This window comes from Trachurus japonicus, chromosome 6, assembly GCF_045865225.1.
Source record: "Trachurus japonicus isolate A0001 chromosome 6, Traja_1.0".
NCBI classification, from domain to species: domain Eukaryota; kingdom Metazoa; phylum Chordata; class Actinopteri; order Carangiformes; family Carangidae; genus Trachurus; species Trachurus japonicus.
In genome coordinates, this window is record NC_140912.1 from 15205501 (window position 1) to 15226993 (window position 21493).

General features: G+C 41.9%; 1 protein-coding gene across 4 annotated transcripts; it reads left to right on the forward strand.

Annotated features, from left to right (window-relative positions):
• The first annotated feature begins 40 nt into the window (after positions 1–40).
• On the forward strand, positions 41–21204 carry chd2 (chromodomain helicase DNA binding protein 2). 4 transcript variants are annotated; one of them, XM_085779204.1, is made up of 39 exons: positions 41–1030; positions 2516–2548; positions 4716–4950; positions 5669–5755; positions 5939–6000; positions 6485–6628; positions 6989–7171; positions 7321–7460; positions 7565–7790; positions 7891–7991; positions 8100–8141; positions 8297–8475; positions 8570–8694; positions 8814–9030; positions 9393–9482; positions 9592–9782; positions 9875–10063; positions 10174–10336; positions 10493–10645; positions 12923–12994; positions 13327–13476; positions 13570–13718; positions 14416–14512; positions 14603–14695; positions 14813–14986; positions 15097–15266; positions 15367–15408; positions 15524–15663; positions 15762–15900; positions 16018–16168; positions 16342–16464; positions 16591–16713; positions 17074–17214; positions 17423–17539; positions 17640–17818; positions 17912–18011; positions 18124–18298; positions 18437–18683; positions 19186–21204. In XM_085779204.1, the coding sequence occupies exons 4-39, from the start codon at positions 5669–5671 to the stop codon at positions 19469–19471; spliced, it is 5160 nt and encodes a 1719-aa protein (XP_085635330.1). In that variant the 5' UTR covers positions 41–1030; positions 2516–2548; positions 4716–4950; the 3' UTR covers positions 19472–21204. The 4 variants fall into 4 exon arrangements, with proteins under 4 accessions (XP_085635330.1, XP_085635331.1, XP_085635328.1 ...); XM_085779205.1 differs by lacking the exon at positions 6485–6628; XM_085779202.1 differs by lacking the exon at positions 2516–2548.
• Positions 21205–21493: the final 289 nt, after the last annotated feature.

Below are 21493 nucleotides of genomic sequence, written 5' to 3' on the forward strand. Positions count from 1 at the left end.
GTGTGGGGTAAATGGAAATAACGTCAATCAAAGGCAAAGCATTCAGAGCTAGGAAGGAGCTCTAGATGGCGGCTGAGCCTTGGGAAGGGTGCCATGGGCTGTCGTCAGACCGTGTTTCTTGCTTGTTTTTCGACCGAGAGCGCTCGAATTTGACGGAAACTTGAAGCTTGCGGTTGTACGATCGTTGTTTTAGCGGAAATTTTGGCGTTTGGCGTGGTTTTTTGGGCTGATTCTGTCGAGTCGTAGGAGCCGTCTGTGCTGAGGGAGTGCTTGTCGTTGTTTTCCATACTGGGCTCTGGCAGCCATGGCGCGCCTCCATTTTTAGTGTGTGCTGCTGCTGCTGCTGCTCGCCTCTGTCGCTCTGAGTCTGACAGTAGATGAAGACTATCAAGGCCTTCGAGCTTTTTGAAACAGAGCTCCTTTTTTTTGTAATTTATTGTTAAGTTATTATTCTTACATTCTGTTATTCTTATTCGAGTCGGATAAATATTTAAACCCCCGTTGATAGATCGAAGGTGAATCAAACAGTTCATTTATAGGCTACCACCTTTCTTCATACTGAATTGGTATGTTTACATTGTGTAATTCATAATTTGCTGATTTTCTCATCCTTAACTCTTGTATTTTTATTCCTTCATCTGATGACGCAGTTGAAATTAATTGCATGCGGCTTGATCCGTGGACTATATTGAAAGACATGCGATAGATATTTCACTTATTGTAACACTCCCTGTTATTATTATTTTTTTTTTAAAACTTAAATTTAAATAAGCGATGCAAGCAATGACCCTCATTTTTTCGATTTAATGCCTTTTTCCTCACTCGTGTCGCACCGACTGGGTTTTAACTGCCATCTGAGCTGAAGCAATCTTGTGGGACTTATATGATAGTTCATGCTTCCTGTAACTTTTTGACAGTAAATACCAGGACAAAAGATCATCCTATCAGCGATTTTTCAGGATACTACGATGATGAAGACTAAAAGTAAAAAACAAGATGATGAAGGATCCGCTCAAAGCAATGCATCAAGGTATGATCCTAATACTTTTTTACCTTTTCCATATCAGGTTTGATTGTTTACCCTGTCAAGCATGGTTGATCACCTGTGTATACATTTGCGACGTGGTTTTGATGAAGTGCACCAGTGTCATGAATGACCTTGCTATTGTTTAATAGCCACACCCTGATTTTCCTACCATTTCTTAACTCTATACTGAGGTTTCAGGGCCTGTGTTAAGGGATCATTGCCCACAAGATGTATGTGCTAGACCAAAGGAAAACTCATTTGTCCTGTATTATGTTTCAAATAATTTGTTGCATATGTTTTATGTCTTGTCGCTATAATGTAATATGACCTTGTCTTACTAGTTGGTACTGCATTGCACCATTTTATCAACGTTGTTGTTTCGTTTTTATTCATTTGAGAAACAATGTTTTGCTTTGGCAATACACATGTGATATGTCCAGTCTTTTGGACATGTTACAGATAATGCACTTTTGTCCTTACTTCTGACCTGAAATCAGTTTGCATGTGGCTACAGGTTTTATTTTTACATCAATTTATACTTTTCATTTGAACCTGTGCTTAAAGTTTTGAAGAATAGAAGTTAGATCATGCCTAGTTATTTCTGCTTTTGAAGACTCTTGATTTACAGTTAATGCCATGTATAATACAATATATTTGTCTTGTTTCAGGTGATTAACAACAACTAATACCACTTGTGTATTATGAAGTTATGATAGTGTCACATGCTTATTTAACACATTTCTAACCTTCAGCTTTATATTTTTCCCATGGGAAGGATATTCTTATTTTTGGTTTTTGGTGGGTTTTGTGCATGCAGTTTCAATTCAAATACTTCCCAGACACAGAATTATTATTTATTATTGGAGTTATTACATAATCAAAGATATATTATCCTCTTATGACACTTAAGGACTAAATTTACTGTCATTTTTAAATATCAGATTAGTTTGAAAAGGCATTGTTGTGTTGATCAGATGTTATCATAGATGTGCCAACTGAAGCTTGTGTCTTGATTATGTCTGATACTTGTGAATGTTGCAGCTAAACAATGTCAATAATCTAAGTCAGGCAAATTTTGTATCTTGTCAGGTAAATTCTGAAGGCCCTGTGGAAAACAGTCTGCAGACTTAAATGTGTTGACAGGGTTTCCATTATTGTCTTCTTTTATTTTCTTATCAAGTGTTAACATTTGCAAGTGTGTGTTTGTCACCCTCAGGAAATTCTTTTTATTCCCATATCAGAATCAGTGGAAACATAACATTTTGATCAATAAAGATGATTTAAAAAAAACTAATCAGATCATTTGCATGGTGTTAGGACAATACAGGAATGCAGAAACAACAAGTGGTCAGCCATTATTAAAAACAGAGGATGTTTGTGTTTATTTCATCCATGTTGCATCCCAGCTTAGTTTCTTAGTATTAGCATTTCTTTTCATTTTCTTAACAAATAATGCAGCTTTATCTTAATAGACTATTGTGCTCTTAGATAAAGACACAGAAGTCTGGATGCAAAATGCAGGTAATCACCCTCATTTCATTTTTACTGATGGTACACTGCAGCAGGTTACATCACACTTGTAGTTTTTGTTTGTGTGAGCTTGTGGCAGCCATTTTAGTATTTTTAAGCTGTGAGTGAAACATGTCCTCTGCCACTGATAACAGCAAAACTTTTTCAGACAGACAGAGGAACACTGTGGAAGTGCAGAGCAGAGTATATGAGCAACAAAAAAAAATCTGCTCCTTTTATGTCACACATCCTAAAAAGTACTGTATAGACACTTTCCTGAGTCACAAAATGGCACTTGCTTTGTGTGCCCAGCTTGCTCACTTATCTGTATTAAAACTCAGCTCAGAACTACATGGAGGAGGAACAGGAAGAGTTCAGACCTTGTAATGCCTGCACACCGCGCTGCCATAGGCTAGAATTTCCACCTAGCAACGCGTCAACCAATAGAAATTCGAGATTATGCCCTGCCCCACCCCCTCGTGACCTCACTTAAAGCGGAAGGAGTCAAGCACTTCCGAGTTAGGAAATTGAGCCCGTGAGGGAACATAAACACTGGGAAGTCTAGTAACATCTAACACCACGTACGTTGTATTTATATCAGCCCATCTGCTTCAATATCCCCCTTTTATTGTCATTACTATGGTTGTATAATTGGTAGAACACTGACATTCATATATTTTACGCATTTACTAGAGCTAATGTAAATCCTTTCATATTTCAAAATAAGACTGCTTTTGTATTTCTTTTTCTTTCTTTTTATTTTTTACTATTCATCAAATTGTTGAGATAACGACTGAATGTTTTATATTTAAATAAAACTTTGTTTAGCACATGCTTGTTTGTCTTAGAAAAGCAATCAATTTAAAGCAATGATGCCTTGTGATTTATTCTGAATGCATGTAGCGCCCCCATATGTCCAGACAAAATACTGCAGGCAGATGAATCCAGACAGTAGAGGTCACCATCCCAAGATAATTTTATCCAATGATGACGCCACCACAATTGAATTAATTAACATTTGCCTTAAATATTAGTTCAGCTCCATACTGTATGCAAAACTGATAAATGTGTTTCATTATAATCAGGACATAACCTTTTGAAATTTACCATCTTGTTTTCAAAGGACATTTCATAGACAATTGAAGATCCTTGTGTGCATTGACACAAAGTTATGTGCCTTTTATATTTATATTTTTGTGCATTTTTGCCTTTTATTGGCAATTATTGAGTGACATGCGGTAAAGGGCCGCCTGATGCAGGATTCAAACCGGGCCCAACTGCAGCGAGGACTGTACCCTCTTTATATGGGGCACCTGCTCTACCAATTGCGCCACACAACGCCTCGATATGTGCCTTTTTCCTCACATAAATAACATTTTGTTACAGTGGTCGCCAACCTGGCTGGTTGGGGCCTCCAAAGGAGAGATACTTTTCAGTTAACTTACAGGCCACTAAAAATCTCTCAAACAACCTGATTAGAAAACAAAACATCAGTTATATGAGACTGCTCACAACTTTGATGTGTGATGAGGGGTCAGAATTAGATGCTGCTTCAATTTAGCGATGAGCTAAAAAGTTCTGAACTCAGTGATTGTTTATTTATTAAACTCAAGATTCCCACTCCTCCAAAAACAGGCTGAGGAAATGTGTTTTTGATATAAGTAATTATGGTTAGTGTCTAATGTTCCCTTCACTTAAGACGCTGGTTAGCAGAGTGGAAATACTTAAAAACAATTCAATGAATTGAAAGTGATGCCTTGTTAAATTACACTTTGTCCCAGTTTTAACTTGTTATTTTAGTCTCTCTGACCTATGAGACTTTTCAAAATGACTCTAAGAGGATTTGTGTGCCTTAGCGAGAATGAGGTTATAATAAGACTGTTAGCTGAGTAAGGAACATGGTCTGTGATGTAATTAGGTCTCTGTTTCCTCTTGACTAAGAGCCACAATTTACTCATGCATTATGTCCTAGTTTATCCTCTTGCATAAAGTTTCTCCATCTCATAGTGAGTGTGTGTAGTTTGAGTTTGAAATTTGAGACATTCTTAACTTGCTACAAATGCCAACTAACACTTTTGCAATGTTTTTGTTGTATGTACTGTATCACATTAGCCTCAGCTCTACATACACATGGTTTGGAAAAAAAATCAAAAGAATGAACATTTTCTTTTTCCTGTAGCAATTCCGCCTCAGAAGAATCCAACCACTCTGCGTCGGAGTCAGGAAGTCAGTCAGAGAGTGAGCATGGCAGTGAGAGGAGGAGATCCCACAACTCGGAGTCAAACAGTTCCTCAGAGTCAGAGAGTCACTCAGAGTCAGAGTGCGAATCTGCAGGGTCCAAATCACAGCAGACAACGTCAGGAGTCAAAGACAAGCCAGTAAGAAAGAAGGAGCGCCTGGCAGATGTGAAGAAGGTAAAGGTCAATGAACTATAGAGAGGTACCTAAATCTTTTGTGGTGACTTACTCTAAAGCAGATTATGGTTCTTGTCCTCCCTAAGTGATTATAAAGGTTTGACATGTAGGACAGTTGTAGTTGTATCCTTATGTGAGTTTTGCCTCAGCTATGATCTTGATAATGGGTTGAATAGTGAGGTAGTAAGATTGATACAGAAACCATCCAAGAAAACCAAACTCGTCGGCGCACATGTTGCCTAATTAACTGTTGGTCTGAAAGTTTGTAAATTTAGTAGGCCTACATTAACTGTATAACAATATATCACTACAATTGGTATATAGCCCCTTAGTTAGAGCTAAAAAGAGAAGCAACTGATTAATTAACCAAGAGAAAAATAATTAGCAACTTTTGTTAATGCTTGGTTAACTATTTCAGTATTTTTTTTTCAAGCCTCTAGGTACAGCTCCACAGCTGTGAATAATTCCTGCTTTTCTTAATTTTATGAAGTCAAGTAACTCACTTTTTATAGACTTAGATTTCTCATGTGACAATAGAGATAATCAGCTCAATAATTGATTATGAATCCAATCATTATAGCTCTGTAGTATATACAAATTAGAATAAAACCGGGGTTGTGTTATGCTTGTATTCCCTCGGGATATAAATAAAACTGAACTGAACTGTACGGTGGAGCACAGAGTATATGGCTGTCTAATGGTTGCCTCTTTATTACAGATGTGGGAAGAACATCCAGATGTGTATGGGGTCAGGAGGTCAAATCGCAGCAGACAGGAGCCAGCTCGTTTAAACATTGGAGCTGGGGTAAGCAGAGAGAAATGAAAGCTTGAAGACGAACAATGAAACGATGAAAACAAATAATATGCAGACTGTGGACAGCGGCTGTTTAAAAACCAGCCACTTGTGCCATCTACTGGCTGGTTTATGGAACTGCACCTACCTGCTATTTCATGTGGCATGTATCCGTTGTGTTGACTGTATTTACAGGGCAGCAGTGAGTCTGAGGGTGACAGTCCTAAGAGAAAACCATCACGGGCTAAGAAAAAGGAGTAAGTATAAAGGGTGTGAACATGATTTTGGAATTTGAATGTTCTTATTATTTGAGTTACCTATAATTTATTTGACAGTGCAGCACCATATTCTTTCAAATGTGTTTGAATTCTGCCATGTTGAGACACTTCTACTGAACTTTTTTTGTTAAAAAAGATTTTTATTATTTAACACGTGGTCCATACAGTACTTTTTCACAGTTCATATTTGCACCATTCTGCTGCCAGTGTGTGTTCATATTGTGATTCTTATCATTTGATGCTTATTTGTAAATGGGTATCTGTTTGGCTCAGTATGGGCTCAGGTAGTTTCAGCCAGCCAGGTGATATTTCTACATTTGCATCAAATCTGATTGGTCAGATCAGTGGCCTATCCCTGATTAAATTGGGTTGAACACCCTCTGGCCAGTATTTCATGAAATCACAATTGGTTATAGCAGTAATGGGCCTTGAGGGTGAACTTGTGGCATTTCTTTGTTGTAAGAAATATCTGGAAAGATGATGACTCAAATGATGAAGAGGAGGAGGAGGAGGAGGAGGAGGAGGAGGAGGAGCAGGAGGCTTCGGACAGTACAGACAGTGAGCAGGAAGAGAAAAAAGTTAGATCCAGACGACTTCCTGCTAGAAGGTAAGAGTGTAGCGAAGCCTGGCCATCAGACAGCTACCCACTGGTCATCTCAAAATCATTCCATATTGTGTGAGCAGTTGTTTGATGACACATTTTACCCTTACTTTGGTGTGAAATATGCACTCGAATCCTACAGCCTGCTGTTCTAATCTAAACACTATAACATCCACAAATTGAAACTTATTTGAAATGTCTTTCTGATCATAAAACAGGACACAAACATTATTTAAATTGTTTAACATATGGTTGCAGTTTGGCCACCAGAGAGCAAAAAATCGCTCGATGATCATTGATCCAGGTGATTGGTTCATTATCGCTAAGTGGTTTGCATGTTTGTGTGCTTAACTCTGTGTTTTCTAGACCTCAGACCAAGTCCTCCACAGCCAAAAAGCAGTTGTCTCAGAAAGGAAGAAAGTCCAGGAAACCAGAGTCATCGGCTGAAGAGGATGACGACGATGACGATGACGATGATGACGATGACGACGACGAGGAAGGCACTCCGAAGAGACAGACTCGGAGACGGGGTGCAACAAAAGTCAAAAGGTGCATTCCAAGTGTTAAACAGGGACACGAGGTTCAGTTTTATCAGACTTGTGTTTTTCATCACAAGGGGGTAGTTAGACAGTCACTTTCTTGGTACACCACTGTCACCTGTGCGTCGACACTTATCCTGTTGTGTTGCCATGTTACAGTTACAAAGAGGACCAACACGACTTTGAAACCGACTCTGATGACTTGATTGAAATGACGGGGGAGGCAGGCGACGAGCAGCAGGACGATGACAGTGAGACTATTGAGAAGGTCATGGACAACAGGATAGGCAAAAAAGGAGGTGATGCATGTTCTCTGTTGTATTTTGCTATGTTGAATAACAGTGTTATTTCTCATCAAAACACATTCTGTCACAGTCTGAATCTTTTTTCTTTGCTCTTCTAGCCACCGGGGCTTCCACTACTGGGTACTCTGTAGAGGAAAACGGGGACCCGTGCGAGGGGTTCGACCCCGAGAACGACGAGGGGGAGACTCATTATCTGATCAAGTGGAAGGGCTGGTCCTACATCCACAACACGTGGGAGAGCATGGACTCTCTGACACTGCAAAAGGTCAAGGGACTTAAGAAACTGGACAACTACAAAAAGAAAAGCGAAGAGCTCAATTCATGGTGAAAATGTTTCTTTGCTAAAACATTTTATTTGTAAATGTGGTCCTTTTTTTGGCAGGGGGGGGGGGCATTTCATCATTAACTTTGTCCTTGTTTGTAGGCTGAGGAGGGCGTCTCCTGAGGATGTGGAATTCCATAACTGCCAACAGGAGCTCACTGCTGACTTGAACAAACAGTTTCATATTGTGGAGCGTGTAATAGGTAAGAAGTCATTATGAAATACATGCAGTTGACTGTTGGTGCTATATGTATGCATAACACATGTATGCTGCAATAGAGTTACACTAATTTGAATTTTGCTATTAACAGCAACAAAAACAGGGAAGACACCAGGAACGTCTGACTTTCCCTGTAAGTCCCTTTTCCTATTTCTCATCATCACTGTTAAATTCAGTTTGCGGCTCTTTTTAAAGGTCTTCTGTGACATGTAGATTTCTGTCAAGTATGAAATGAGTTTTACTTTTTTCTTGCAAGCCTTTGCCTAATCTCTCCGCATTTCTAAACAGCACATAGTCACAAGACGCCATCCTCCAACGAGCCGGAGTATCTGTGTAAGTGGATGGGGTTACCTTATTCAGACTGCAGCTGGGAAGACGGAGCTTTGCTCGCGAAAAAGTTTGAGCGCTGCATCACCAGCTTCATCAGCCGAAACTCCAACAAAACCGTACCGTCTAAGGACTGCAAGGTAAGAGTCAAAACAAGTGTCTTAAAACAGGAAAAAATGATTTAAAGCTAAACCCCCTCATGACAGAAGTTGTTCACCCTAAATGTTATTACAGGTTTTGAAGCAGAGGCCAAGGTTTGTTGCTCTGAAGAAGCAACCTTCATATATTGGAGATGACAACCTGCAGCTGAGAGACTATCAGCTGGACGGGTTGAATTGGCTGGCTCACTCCTGGTGCAGGTACTGCGATAATGAATGAAATATTTAATGTGTTTTGGTTGTAGTTATTTGAGAAAGACTCAGTGAAAATTGGCAAAAGGCAAAGAAAGAAAACCTTGTATCTTCTTCCTCCACCTCAGGTGCAATAGTGTTATCCTCGCCGATGAGATGGGACTGGGAAAGACCATCCAGACCATCTCCTTCCTTTCCTACCTGTTCCACCAGCATCAGCTGTATGGACCCTTCCTGGTAGTGGTGCCTCTGTCCACGCTCACCTCCTGGCAAAGGGAGTTTGAAACCTGGGCTCCAGACATGAATGTGGTGGTCTACCTCGGAGACGTTATGAGCAGGAAAACAGTAAGCTGGCTTAGTCTGGTTTTTTGTTTTGTTTTGTTTTTTTAAGTATTTTTATTGGCTTTTTCAAGAAAAATTAACAGCTAAACATAAAAGGACACTACAAGGAAAAACAAGTACAGTAATAGACATGGTAACAAAACATTTACATTTTGTAGTTGCATAAAATGAAAAAGAAAAAGATTAGCACATTATGATGGGCTATGAGGTAGAGGTCCATTACATCTGGGGTGCCTTTAAGAAAATAGGGGAATTAAGTCTGTTTTTCTTTATTTTTTATTATTATTATTATCATCATCATTATTATTATTATAACTGTGGTGTCTGCAGAGTTTGTTACATAAAGTCACTTCTGTTTTGTCTAGATCCGTGACTATGAGTGGGTGAACCATCAAACAAAAAGAATCCGTTTCAATGCACTATTAACCACTTATGAAATTCTACTTAAAGACAAGGTAGGTGTGACTATAAATCAGACTTTATGATTGTGGTAACAGAATATTTTTTGTCTTTGCTTGCATGAAGAGAATCAATCACTTTCAATGTCTAAACGCCTGTCTCCAGGGTGTGCTTGGAAATATTAACTGGGCGTTCCTGGGTGTGGATGAAGCTCACCGGCTGAAGAATGATGACTCCCTGCTGTATAAAACATTAATGGAGTTCAGGTCCAACCACAGACTCCTCATTACTGGCACTCCGCTGCAGAACTCCCTCAAAGAGCTGTGGTCTCTGTTGCACTTCCTCATGCCTGACAAGTACGTAAGTTGGATACAGTCGTGAACCGAGTGCCAGTTTGGATTCCAGCAGGAAAGGAGTGACACTTGTTATCTGCGTCTTGCACTCGTAGGTTTAATTCCTGGGAGGATTTTGAGGACGAACATGGGAAAGGAAGGGAAAACGGTTATCAGAGCCTTCACAAGGTCCTCGAGCCCTTCCTCCTTCGACGTGTCAAGAAAGATGTGGAAAAATCTCTGCCTGCCAAAGTGGAACAAATCCTCCGCGTTGACATGAGTGCACAACAGAAACAATTTTACAAGTATGACTTTATCTTGCTTTTCTATTGCATCTGTCTTTCTCATAAGCCATTCGTACAGTAGCTGCATCTCTCCCCCTCCAGTAACGACATTTGTTCCTGAATATTTCCAGGTGGATTTTAACAAGGAATTACAAAGCGCTCTCCAAAGGCACCCGCGGCAGCTCCTCTGGCTTTCTGAACATTGTTATGGAGCTCAAAAAGTGCTGCAACCATAGTTTCCTTATCAAACAGCCAGAGGACGTAGAGACAGAAACGCAACAGGAACACCTGCAGGTAAGTCTCCTTATGAACCTTTAGCTCAGAGCGTTACCTTAGGATAGCTCTGCTCTGTAAAGGAAACCAGTTGTGACTTAACACAGAGGAAAACACTGAGTTACTTAGCTTTTCTTCACTGTGCAGTGGTCACATTATTCACTTTGTGTGTCACAGAGTTTAGTGCGAGGCAGTGGGAAGCTGGTGCTGATGGACAAGCTGCTGACCAGACTCAGAGAACGAGGCAACCGGGTCCTGATCTTCTCGCAGATGGTCCGGATGTTGGACATTCTGGCTGAGTACCTCGCCAAGAAGCGCTACCCATTCCAGGTAAGATTTGCTCAGTGCAGCGTTTGAGTTCAGATTCAGTAACCACCTGATATGAGTTTGTGGTTGGTCCAGTGTCAGACATGCATGTGATGTCCCTCCATGACATGCACACAATTTTCAACTTACGAGGTTATCACAGATCAAACCACGAAGGCCTACTGCAAAGAAGGAAGCTATGTGATGGAACATAAAACAGAGGAATGGAAACTGCTTAAGAAATGAGGGGAACATTTTAATCCAGCATAAGCTGACTACTGGTAAACATTATATCATTTGTTGAGAGTGAAATGACAACAATGGTCACTGGAAACCCACGGAGGGCTTGATTCACCTTTTTATTCCCATTCCCACACACACACACAGAAATAACTTTTTTTAAAAGTATTTTTTGGGCTTTTTTGCCTTTTTAATTGTTAGGATAGTTGAGAGAGACAGAAAATGGGGAGGCAGAGGGGGGGGGGGTTGACATGCAGCAAAGGGCCACCAGATTCAGGATTCAAACCGGGGCCGGATGCAGCGAGGACCGGCCTCTGCATATGAGAAGCCTGATCAACCCACTGAGCTATACAGTGCCCCAGGCGTTCCAACTTGAGTTTAATTTTATCACGGCAGCTCATGATAAGAGCGATGCGTTTGGCCCGCATGCACTCGCTACAACGCCTGGTCACACTCCTGATGTAGTCTGTGGATGGATGGTGCTCTGGGGCATCCTTCACACCTGGATCAGGGCATCACTGAACCCCCTGGGCAAACTGTGGCAGCACTTGGCAGTGTTTGATTTGATGCGCCAATATATAATGTTCCCTAGGTGCTGAACCAGATTTAGGCCAAGGGAACGTGAGTGTCAGTCTATAGCATCAATGTCTTCTTCATCCAGGAGCTGCGTACACACTGTGGCCACATGAGGCCTGGCATCATCCTGCACCAGAAGGATCCGCATGAGATCCAACAGTTGCTCTGAGGATTGAATCCTGGCACCTAACAGCAGTCAGTCAGAGTACACTCTGGGGTCTGTACGACGGACCCTCCCACAAGGATATTTTCCCCCCAGATCACCACTGACCCATCGCCAAACAGGTCATGCTGGATGATGTTACAGGCAGCACAGGCGTCTTCAGACTCTTTTATGCCTGTCACATGTGCTTGGTGTGAAACTGCACTCATCTGTGAAGAGAACAAGGCACCGAAGGCGGACCTGCCAATTCTGGCGCTCCCTGGCGAACGCTGGTCAGGCCGCGCGGCGCTGGGCTGTGAGAACAAGTCCCACTGGAGGACATGGGGCACTCATGCAACCCTCATAGAGTCTGTCTCTGTTTCTGACACCGCGGTAGCCTGCTGGAGGTCATTTAGTTGGGTTCTGGCAGTGCTCCTCTTGTTCCTCCTCACACAAAGCAGCAGGGACTGGTCCTGCTGCTGGGTTGATGCCCCCTTTACACCCCCCCTTCTGCTCTACTTGTGTAACAGCCTGTGAACAGTCTTCTGGCTCTTGAGACTATGCTGGGGGAGACGGCAAACCTTGTTGTGACTGCACATATGGGTGTGCCATCCTATAGGAGCTGGACTACCTGTGTGGCCTCATTGGGCTGCAGGGTAGAGAGACGTATGCTGCCAGTAGTGACAAGGACATTAGCAAAAAAAAAAAATCTTGGAGAAGAATCAGTCAGGAGGGCTTCGGGATGAGGGAAGAGCAATCGTCATGTGTCCACCACCATTCCCTTTCTCGGGGTTGTCTTGCTTCCACCTCTCCATTGCACCTGTTGTGCCAAAGCAGGTGAAATTGAATCATAGTGAGTTGTGCTTCCTAAATGTACAGATTGATTTCCCTGAAGTTTAACTGACTTGCCGTCACACTGTGATGATTAAAAAAAAGTCTTCCCTTAATTCCTTTGAGCAGTGGTTAGTGAGTCAGACTTGAGGATCTGCCTGTTGTTTTTATTGTTGTTTATAGTGATAGGGCTTGTGGGATGGCGGCGTTGGGGGGAGTTTGACTCGGATCAGATGTCAGTGTTGGTGCACACATACTCTGCTGGGCTGAGAGTTCATGTGGTTATTTATATCGAGTTATTTTCTACCAAAGACCAGCCGGAGTCCTGCAAGTCTGTCAGCTCAGGCTGTCCCTGCCGATTCAGTTTCTGCAGTAGACTGTGTTTAGGCTGAGCATATAGACGGGGGGGTACAATGGCATGTAAAGCAGGGTGATGCCCAAGGTCAGAGCGGATGGCTGCCCAGGAAATCTTCAAAGGTTAAATCTCTGTTTGCCTCTCTCCCCCTCCTCAGCGATTGGACGGTTCCATAAAGGGAGAAATCCGAAAGCAAGCACTTGACCACTTTAACGCAGAAGGCTCAGAGGTATGTAATAGATTGATTTAATGCTTCTGAATCACCTTTGAGAGACTGAATTTAGATTTTTCCATAATATTTGTTCAATCTGTGGTAAATTTGTGTTTTTTTTCTCCAAGTATCACTTTTGAAAAATGCATTTGCCATGTTACAAAAAGCATTCACAGCAAAAGGATGATACAGCTTATAAACAGAAAGGCTGTACGTGTTCAGTTTGTTTTCTCTGTGTATTTGATTTCAAAGCAGTGGCAAGTGCAGTCTGTATTTGATAAATGACTCAGAAATGGGTCAAACAGGAGGAATTTTACATATGCAGTAACTGCTTTCATCCGTTTTTGTAGGACTTCTGCTTCCTGTTGTCTACCAGAGCTGGAGGGTTAGGGATTAACTTGGCCTCAGCAGACACTGTAGTCATCTTCGACTCTGACTGGAACCCTCAAAACGACCTGCAGGCACAAGCCAGGGCTCACAGGATCGGCCAGAAGAAACAGGTAATCCATGGTTCAAGTCTATGGCTGTCATCACAGATATGCTACATAATTAGAAAGATAATTGTATAAGAATACCTGTGCAATCCCGCGTAGGTGAATATATACCGACTGGTCACCAAAGGGACGGTGGAGGAGGACATCATTGAGAGGGCAAAGAAGAAGATGGTATTGGACCATCTCGTCATTCAGAGAATGGACACCACTGGTCGAACTGTACTGGACAGCAACTCAGGAAACACTAAGTAAGAATTTTGCATATTGATTTCATTTTATAATGACAATCATGGCCAGAGAATCTCAATTTTTTTTTCTCTATCTAAATTTTGTAGCAGTATTTTGTTCAGACTGGTTAGTTGGTATATAACTGCATTCTGATTGGCTAGTTGATCTGTAGCCATATTCTGATTAGTATATTCATTCTAGTCGGTTCGTAGCCCCTTCTCATTGGTTGGTTGCAGCTGTATTTTGCTTCCTGGGAAGTCGTCTCCCAGCTGCTCTAGCGGGAAGAAAGTTGTATGTGTGTTAGAAACACAGTTACAGCCATGTCCTTGTTCCAGTTTTATACAGTAAGATATAATGAACCAGGGTAATTGAATATCTTGATAGAAAGTAATGTTTTATGTCTCCTCAAGAACGATAGCAAGGCCTGCGGTATTATGTTTTCGGGTTGTTTGTCTACCCAATCCATCCGTCCCATTCTCATGAGCGTGATAACTCAGTAAAACCTTGTGGGAATTTCTTCAAATGTGGCACAAACATTCACTCAGGGTTGATCTGATCAATTTTTGTTAGTCAAAGCTCACCATAAATGTACAAAAGTTATTTTTTGCCATAAATCAAGAGGTCACAGCAAAAATTGTGAAAGCTTGATATGATTCTGAATTAAACTGTGGTGTCACTCTAGTTTAATGTGTTGAACATTGCTGCTTTTCTGTACAGTTCAAACCCATTTAATAAAGAAGAACTGACTGCTATCCTCAAGTTTGGCGCAGAGGAACTTTTCAAAGAGCCAGAGGGAGAGGAATCAGAGCCACAGGTATCACAACGGGTGGATAATTGTCCATAAAAATACTTAATTATTATTATTATTATGACAAATTAAACAAGAATGTCTGTGTTTCTGTAGGAGATGGATATCGAGGAGATCCTGAGGTTGGCTGAAACAAGGGAAAGTGACCAAGGCTCAAGTGCTACAGATGAGCTTCTTTCTCAGTTCAAGGTATCCTCAAGTTTGTTTCGTTAAATTACAGTCCATATATGAAGTCCTTATTTCAGACCCTGATCTGATATGCAGTGACATTTATCCCCTTCAATCCTTTTCTACTCGTTGCAACAGGTTGCTAATTTCTCCAGCATGGAAGAAACCACTCAAGAGTTCGAGGAGAAGCCAATACGAGAATGGGATGACATCATCCCCGAGGAGCAACGACGCAAAATTGAGGAAGAGGAGAAGCAGCGAGAGATGGAGGACATCTTCATGTTGCCCAGAAGCAGGAGTTCCAACAAGAGGGTAAGAGCGTTTACAGATGGTTTCGTTTCGTCGATTAAGTCGTTCCAGCACTGATAATCAGGTCACAGCGATATCTTCCAAGTGTCACTTTTGGTTCCTGTGTCTTTCAGGCTCAGGCCAACGACAGTGACAGTGATGTGGGCTCCAAGCTGAAGCACCGCTCCTCGGGCTCTGAGAGTGAGACGGACGACAGCGACGATGACAAGAAGCCAAAGAAGAGAGGCAGACCTCGAGCCCGGAAAAACAATGTGGAGGGTTTCACTGATGCCGAGATCCGCAGGTGAAGTATTCTGTACATTTCCCTGGTACAAAGAAGTTTGTTGTTGGTGCCGGTTTGACGATCATAATTAATAATGTATTCAAAATAATATAATTTACAGGTTCATAAAGGCATACAAGAAATTTGGATCTCCACTTGAAAGGTAAGGGTATTGATAAATGATGGGTGATAATCAGTGTATGCGTAAATCATTTGATTGCCTAAGTATGACCTGAAAAATTCATGTGACAAACCCAAGTGCTTCATTCTGTATTCAGGTTGGAGGCGATCGCCCGAGACTCTGAGCTGGTGGACAAATCCATCGCAGACCTGAAGAGACTCGGCGAACTGATTCACAGCAGCTGTGTGACTGCAGTGCAGGAGCACGAGGAGCATCTCAAGGAGAACCCAGTGGAAGGTATTTGTTAGTGTTACTTGTTTACAGTCCTCTCAGGTTTTGACCATTTAGCCACAAACAGACCTGAACATTTTTTTTTTTGCATGTTGTTTTTCCAGCCAAAGGTCCTGGGAAACGACGAGGAATCAATATCAAGATCTCTGGAGTGCAGGTCAACGCCAAGTCCATCATCCAGCACGAGGAAGAGTTCGAGCCGCTGCACAAAGCGGTGCCCTCCAACCCCGCTGAGAGAAACAAGTAAGATATCACTGCAGATATAAAAGAGGCAGAGCGGGCTGTTGTGTTGCAGATAAGAGGGTCAGAAAAGTGCGTCTGTGTTGCAGATTAAACTTGACAACGCTCTGTTTCTCACAGATTCAATCTGACTTGCCGGGTCAAGATAGCCCACTTTGATGTGGACTGGGATCTGCAGGATGACATTCAGCTCCTGCTCGGTATCTACGAGCACGGCTTCGGCAACTGGGATCTGATAAAGACAGATCCCGACCTCAAACTCGCTGACAAGGTAAATCTCAAAAATCGACCTTGGAACCTTGAGCTAATGGAATTGGAGCATGTTGTTTTTTAATAGGGAATAATGAAATAAAAATGGAAATATAAAAGCACAGGCATGGTGTCAGATTGAATGATTGTGCTCAGATGAATCAAGTAATCTAACATTTCTATTCTTCTGCACAGATTCTCCCAGATGACCCAAGCAAGAAGCCTCAGGCCAAACAGCTGCAGGCGAGAGCCGAGTATCTTCTCAAGCTGCTGAAAAAAGAACAAGACAGCTCAGACTTGCCTAAAACAGGGGAGGAGGTACGTATGCTGCCGTCAATGACAAAAGTCATTCATCCGCACTGTTTTCATCACACCGACTTTGTCTTTGATCCACACGAGGCTCCCTACCTCCAAAATCGCTCATGCAGTCCTTTTCCTCTAAAGGTCAAAGCAAAGAAGAGGAAGCCCCGGGTGAAAAAGGAGAGCAAGATTCTCAAGGATGAGCAGGGCAACGACATCTCCTCCCCGCGTCTGTCTGACAACCCATCAGAGGAGGGCGAAGTCAAGGTCGGCTATTACATGACCGCCGCAGTGTCACATGTTGGGCCTTGGCTGTGTCCAGGTTTTGTGGTGACTAAAGTCCATGTCAGTAGTGTTGTAGCTGTAGGTAACAATAGGTATCACTTCAGGTCTATTAAATGCACTAACTTGTTTTTATAATTGAAATGCACCACATTTCCATCTGGTGTTGCAGTGATGCTACAACAGTCAAACTATAGATGAGATCCTGCAATGCGGGAAACTAGAGTGTAATCACTGCAGCACTTAAACAGTGAGGTATAATTCAGCCAAGTTTTGAGGGTAGCAGAGTAGTTATACATTTATGATGTTGCTGAACTCACATTGTCTTTTCTCTTGTTTGAACAGGATGATGGAACTGACAAGTCCCCCGCTAAGAAGAGACAAAAGAAAAAGGATAACAAAGAGAACAAAGAGAAACAGGGAACTCTTAAAAAGGAGAAGGATGGAGATAAAGAAAAGAAGGGTGCCAAGCCCAGAAAAGAGAAGGTATTGCAGAAAAGTTTTCATGATGTATATTAATATTAATTTATCTGATTTTTTTTGCTGTTCTGCACATTATTACAGCATTAATATTCAACATGCAGCTGAAAGAAAGTAGTTCAAAAGTCAAAGCCTTGTGCATTTGTATCCCCACCCCGTGATTAATATGCTAGAGCCGTGCATTGTCTTGATGTCTGGTGTTTTCACCTTTCAGGCTAAAGGGGCCAAAGGGAAGAAGACTCAAGGTCCAGTTCACATTACAGCTGGGTCTGACCCTGTTCCCATTGAAGGAAAGGAGGATGATGAACTCGACCAGGAAACCTTCAGTATTGTGAGTTTCTCTTCATTTCTGTCTTTCTTTCTTTTTTTATTTCTCATGCAAACATTAAGTCAGTGCATTTGTGTAAACCCATCTGTGTGTGTATGTCCAGTGTAAGGAGCGCATGAGGCCGGTGAAAAAAGCCCTGAAGCAGCTGGATAAACCAGACGAGGGTCTGTCCGACCAGGAGCAGCTCCAGCACACACGCACATGCCTGTTGAAGATTGGAGACCGAATCACAGAGTGCCTTAAAGCGTACAGTGACCCAGAACATGTCAAAATATGGCGAAGGTAAGATCATTAAATATGATCTTTGTGAAGTGAATCATGATGGCAGCCTCTTTAATTTAGCTGATGATTGTTTTGTGCTTTTTTTTTCGGCAGAAACCTCTGGATTTTTGTGTCAAAATTTACAGAGTTTGGAGCAAGGAAGCTTCACAAACTGTATAAAATGGCACAGAAGAAGCGATTGCATGAGGAAGAGGTAAGTTGTTCCTGTCTCAGGCTGTTAACACACTGGCTTATTTAGACTCATGGAGTGAGCACAATCTTTTCTATGCAACAAACCCTGAAAGTTCTTCCTGTGACATTTCCAGAAGGAGCAAAAGAAGAAGGATGATCCTGCTGGGAGGGTCAAATCTTTCAGACCAGAGCCTTCCGGTTCTAGTCGAGACGAGTCGTCCAAATCGGGGCCTCATTCAGCTCCAGGCCCCCACGGACACCACAGAGAACCGTACAACGCGGCCAACAAGCGTCACTTTGGCAACGATGGTAAGTGTTAACTCTAGTCTAGACCATAAATAGCACTACACGCAGGTTTGTAGAACTTGTAACCCTCTTTCAACAGCTAAAAAAACAAAAGCAAAATCACTCATCTGAGTTGGAACTTTTCTTTCTAATTCCTTACAGATCGAGGAGACTGGCAGAGGGACCGTAAATACAACTACCCCAGTAACAGCAACCAGTCCTGGCAGGGAGACCGTCATCATCCATATGACCAGCATCGCTACAAGGATCACTACGCTGATCGACGTCCCCATGGAGATGCGTATCGCAGCTCAGGCAGTTACCGCAACAACAGCTCCCCTCGCAAAAGGCCGTATGAGCAGTACAGCAACGACCGGGACCACAGGGGCCACAGACCCTATTATGACAGGTGAGGGGATGTTCAGACCTGCTAAACCTGGAGAGATGTTTGGTACATATTTTTGCAGTTTCAGCTATATAAGTGTGCGCTTCATCAGACCAGAAAGGTCAGCGCAGGTTCCAAGAACACCATTATACAAATACAAAACACTAGATTTTTTTGGTTTATTCAATCTGGTCGGATACATGAGAAAAACAGAACATTGCACAAACAAAAGGCTCTCAGACAAAACAAGTTGCATTCAAAGTTTCCAAAATCATTATAAATGAAAGGTCCTTCATTATTTTATTTTCAGGGATCATTCCATTTGGGAGGTTTACATTGATTTGTGCTCAATTTTCTTCATCAACAAGCTCCATATCTTTTACAAACAAAGCAAATTGTCCCCAAACCTTCTCAAATAACTCTTGCCTCCCTCTCTGCATATATTTAATTTTTTCCAGAGGAAAAGTTGCTAGCATCTGCCTTTGTGTATGAGTTTTCATGAACTGGCTGTGGTTGATCATTTCAGGCATCCAGACCCTAAGAGAAGACGTCCCGATGAATTCCGTCCCAATTACCACCAGGGAAGAGAAGGCCCTCTCCAGGACTTCAGGAGGATGCCGGAGCACCGGCCAGCAGGTCCACCGGGGCCGGAGCACTACAGCCGGCCCTTCCACCCTGACAAACCCCCTCCGCTGCTGGACCCTCGCTCCCCACAGGCTCAGAAGTCTCCCCAGGACTCCCGCTCGCCACCTGAGCGACCTGCCGAGCCCAACGCCGTGGCAGACCCAAACTGGAACAACAGGAAAACATAAAGTCTGCCTGTGTGCTGGCTAAGAGACTGATCTGGGTGTTTTTTTTTTTGTCCAGGGCTGAAGCCACATATTGCTGCTGAAGGAAAAGTCTGGACTTGCCAATCATAAGCTCACAGTTGGAAAGGGAATCAACATGTACCCTCTTTACCAGCAAAACCAAACTATTTTGCGCCCCTTCTCCCACCCCACCCCCCTCAGTGACTGTGGCTGTGAATGATTTGTGCCCTGAAGGAAGACGTTTGCTTCCTTCTGTCATCTTCACGATGGAGAAATACTAAAACAAGCAACTTTATTTAAATGAATTGACTCGATCAGTCAGACTTGATAAGACTGAGTGGAACGCTCATGGATGCTTAGTCCCATGGACTATTATCTGAAGAGACTTAAGGACACATGAACTGATGATGACTGATCTCAATCCTAAAAGTGCCTGAAGGTTTTGGCCTTTTCGAATGGTAAATGTATGGGATTATTCCCAAAGCAACCATGATATGGAGATTACGGTATATTTTCTTTTCTTTGTGTTTAGCTTTAAGTCTCGCAAACGATGTCATTAGAAGATTTCAGTACAAGAAGAATGTGTAATGTTTTATCATCTGCACCTTTAAGAAATGTTTATCTCGAACATGTAGCCTGAACCGAATCATGGGAGTCTCACCATGTGGGTAAATATGGTGGCGCACGGAACGGCCTTGTCGTTTTGAATGATCAGTCGAGCCAGTATGTTTCCTCCAAACACTCAACAGATAGTTTGACAGCGGTTTTTAACAAATTCACCTTTTTCACGTGTACAAATAATCATTTTTTCTTTAACTGTGTATCTATAGAAATCATGGCAGTCCTGTTGCTTTTGTTCACTTTAATCACTTTCCTCTCCGTAGGCCCAATGAAATGGAAGCATTGTAAGCAGTATTTATATTGCAAAAAAAAAAAACTTGTGGAAAGGTTCATAACACTATGACTTGGAACAATCCTTGATTATTTTTTTTTTTGCCTTTCAGTATTACGATGGTTAAGGATGGTACTTCAGTGTAGTTTCAGTAATTCAGCCATCTTTCCACCTATGTAAGTACTCTGTGTCTGAAAATGCTATGTGATAACCACATTTACTTTCCTAATCTAAGGTTTGGAAACTTCATTCACAGACGGTGCATTTGCTGGCAGGTTGTTAAAGGGTTATCAGAAAGCGGCTGATGACATTTTAGTGTTTATTACATTTGGTCACCTTTTCCCTGTGCCAAATCTGGCCCTGCTCTGGCCCTCATTTGTTTTGTTTTTTCAGTTTCTCCATTTGTGCCTTATTTATGTGTGTATTATCATACTGTATATTGGTTCATGGACAGTACTGGGGTCTAAAGCAGACAGGATGTAGTATTAAACAGTCATGCGTTTCAAGGAAATTGCTCCGAGAAAATGAATTGTAATTCTGTGAAAACTGGTATAGGGACCACGTAGTCTGGTAATTTGCAATGTGGTTCTGTGATTTTCTGAAAGAGGCGACAATTTGAGGGGAAAATATAAACAAATCATGTGTGTTTTGTCCAAGGCACTAAGCCGACCTGTTACAGTGATCAGCCAGCACACCTTTTCTTCCACATTAAGCAAGCTACAGTTCCTGTATCATATGTTCTTTAAGAAAGTCTAAATAATTTATATTTGTGACAAAACCACTCTTCGTGAGACATGTGCTGTACATATGTTTGGACATATGTAATAAACTTTGTACACAATGAGTTTGTCTACTTTATTTTCCTTATAATTTGTCTCAAATCTAATTATATCATCTACAGAGTCACATACAACCTGAAGAAAACCATTATGTAACGGATTTAGCTTGCATACGGTTAAATGTTTATCTTTAAACTATGACTCTTGAAGTTTAATAGTTATATTACCTGTGAAATGTGAGAACAAAACAAAAACCCAGCCTACACTTTATTAGGAACACCTGTGCACCACCTGCTTGTTCATGCAAATGTCCAGTCAGCCAATCAGGTTGCAGCAGGAGAGCAGTGCATTAAG

Bases quoted from the DNA above. Each gene is read 5' to 3' on its own strand.
- chd2 (XM_085779202.1), top strand. From the start codon at position 969: ATGATGAAGACTAAAAGTAAAAAACAAGATGATGAAGGATCCGCTCAA. The intron at 8,476-8,569 runs GTAAGAGTCAAA...ATGTTATTACAG, and splicing joins TACCGTCTAAGGACTGCAAG to GTTTTGAAGCAGAGGCCAAG. The intron at 14,513-14,602 runs GTATCACAACGG...GTGTTTCTGTAG, and splicing joins GAGAGGAATCAGAGCCACAG to GAGATGGATATCGAGGAGAT.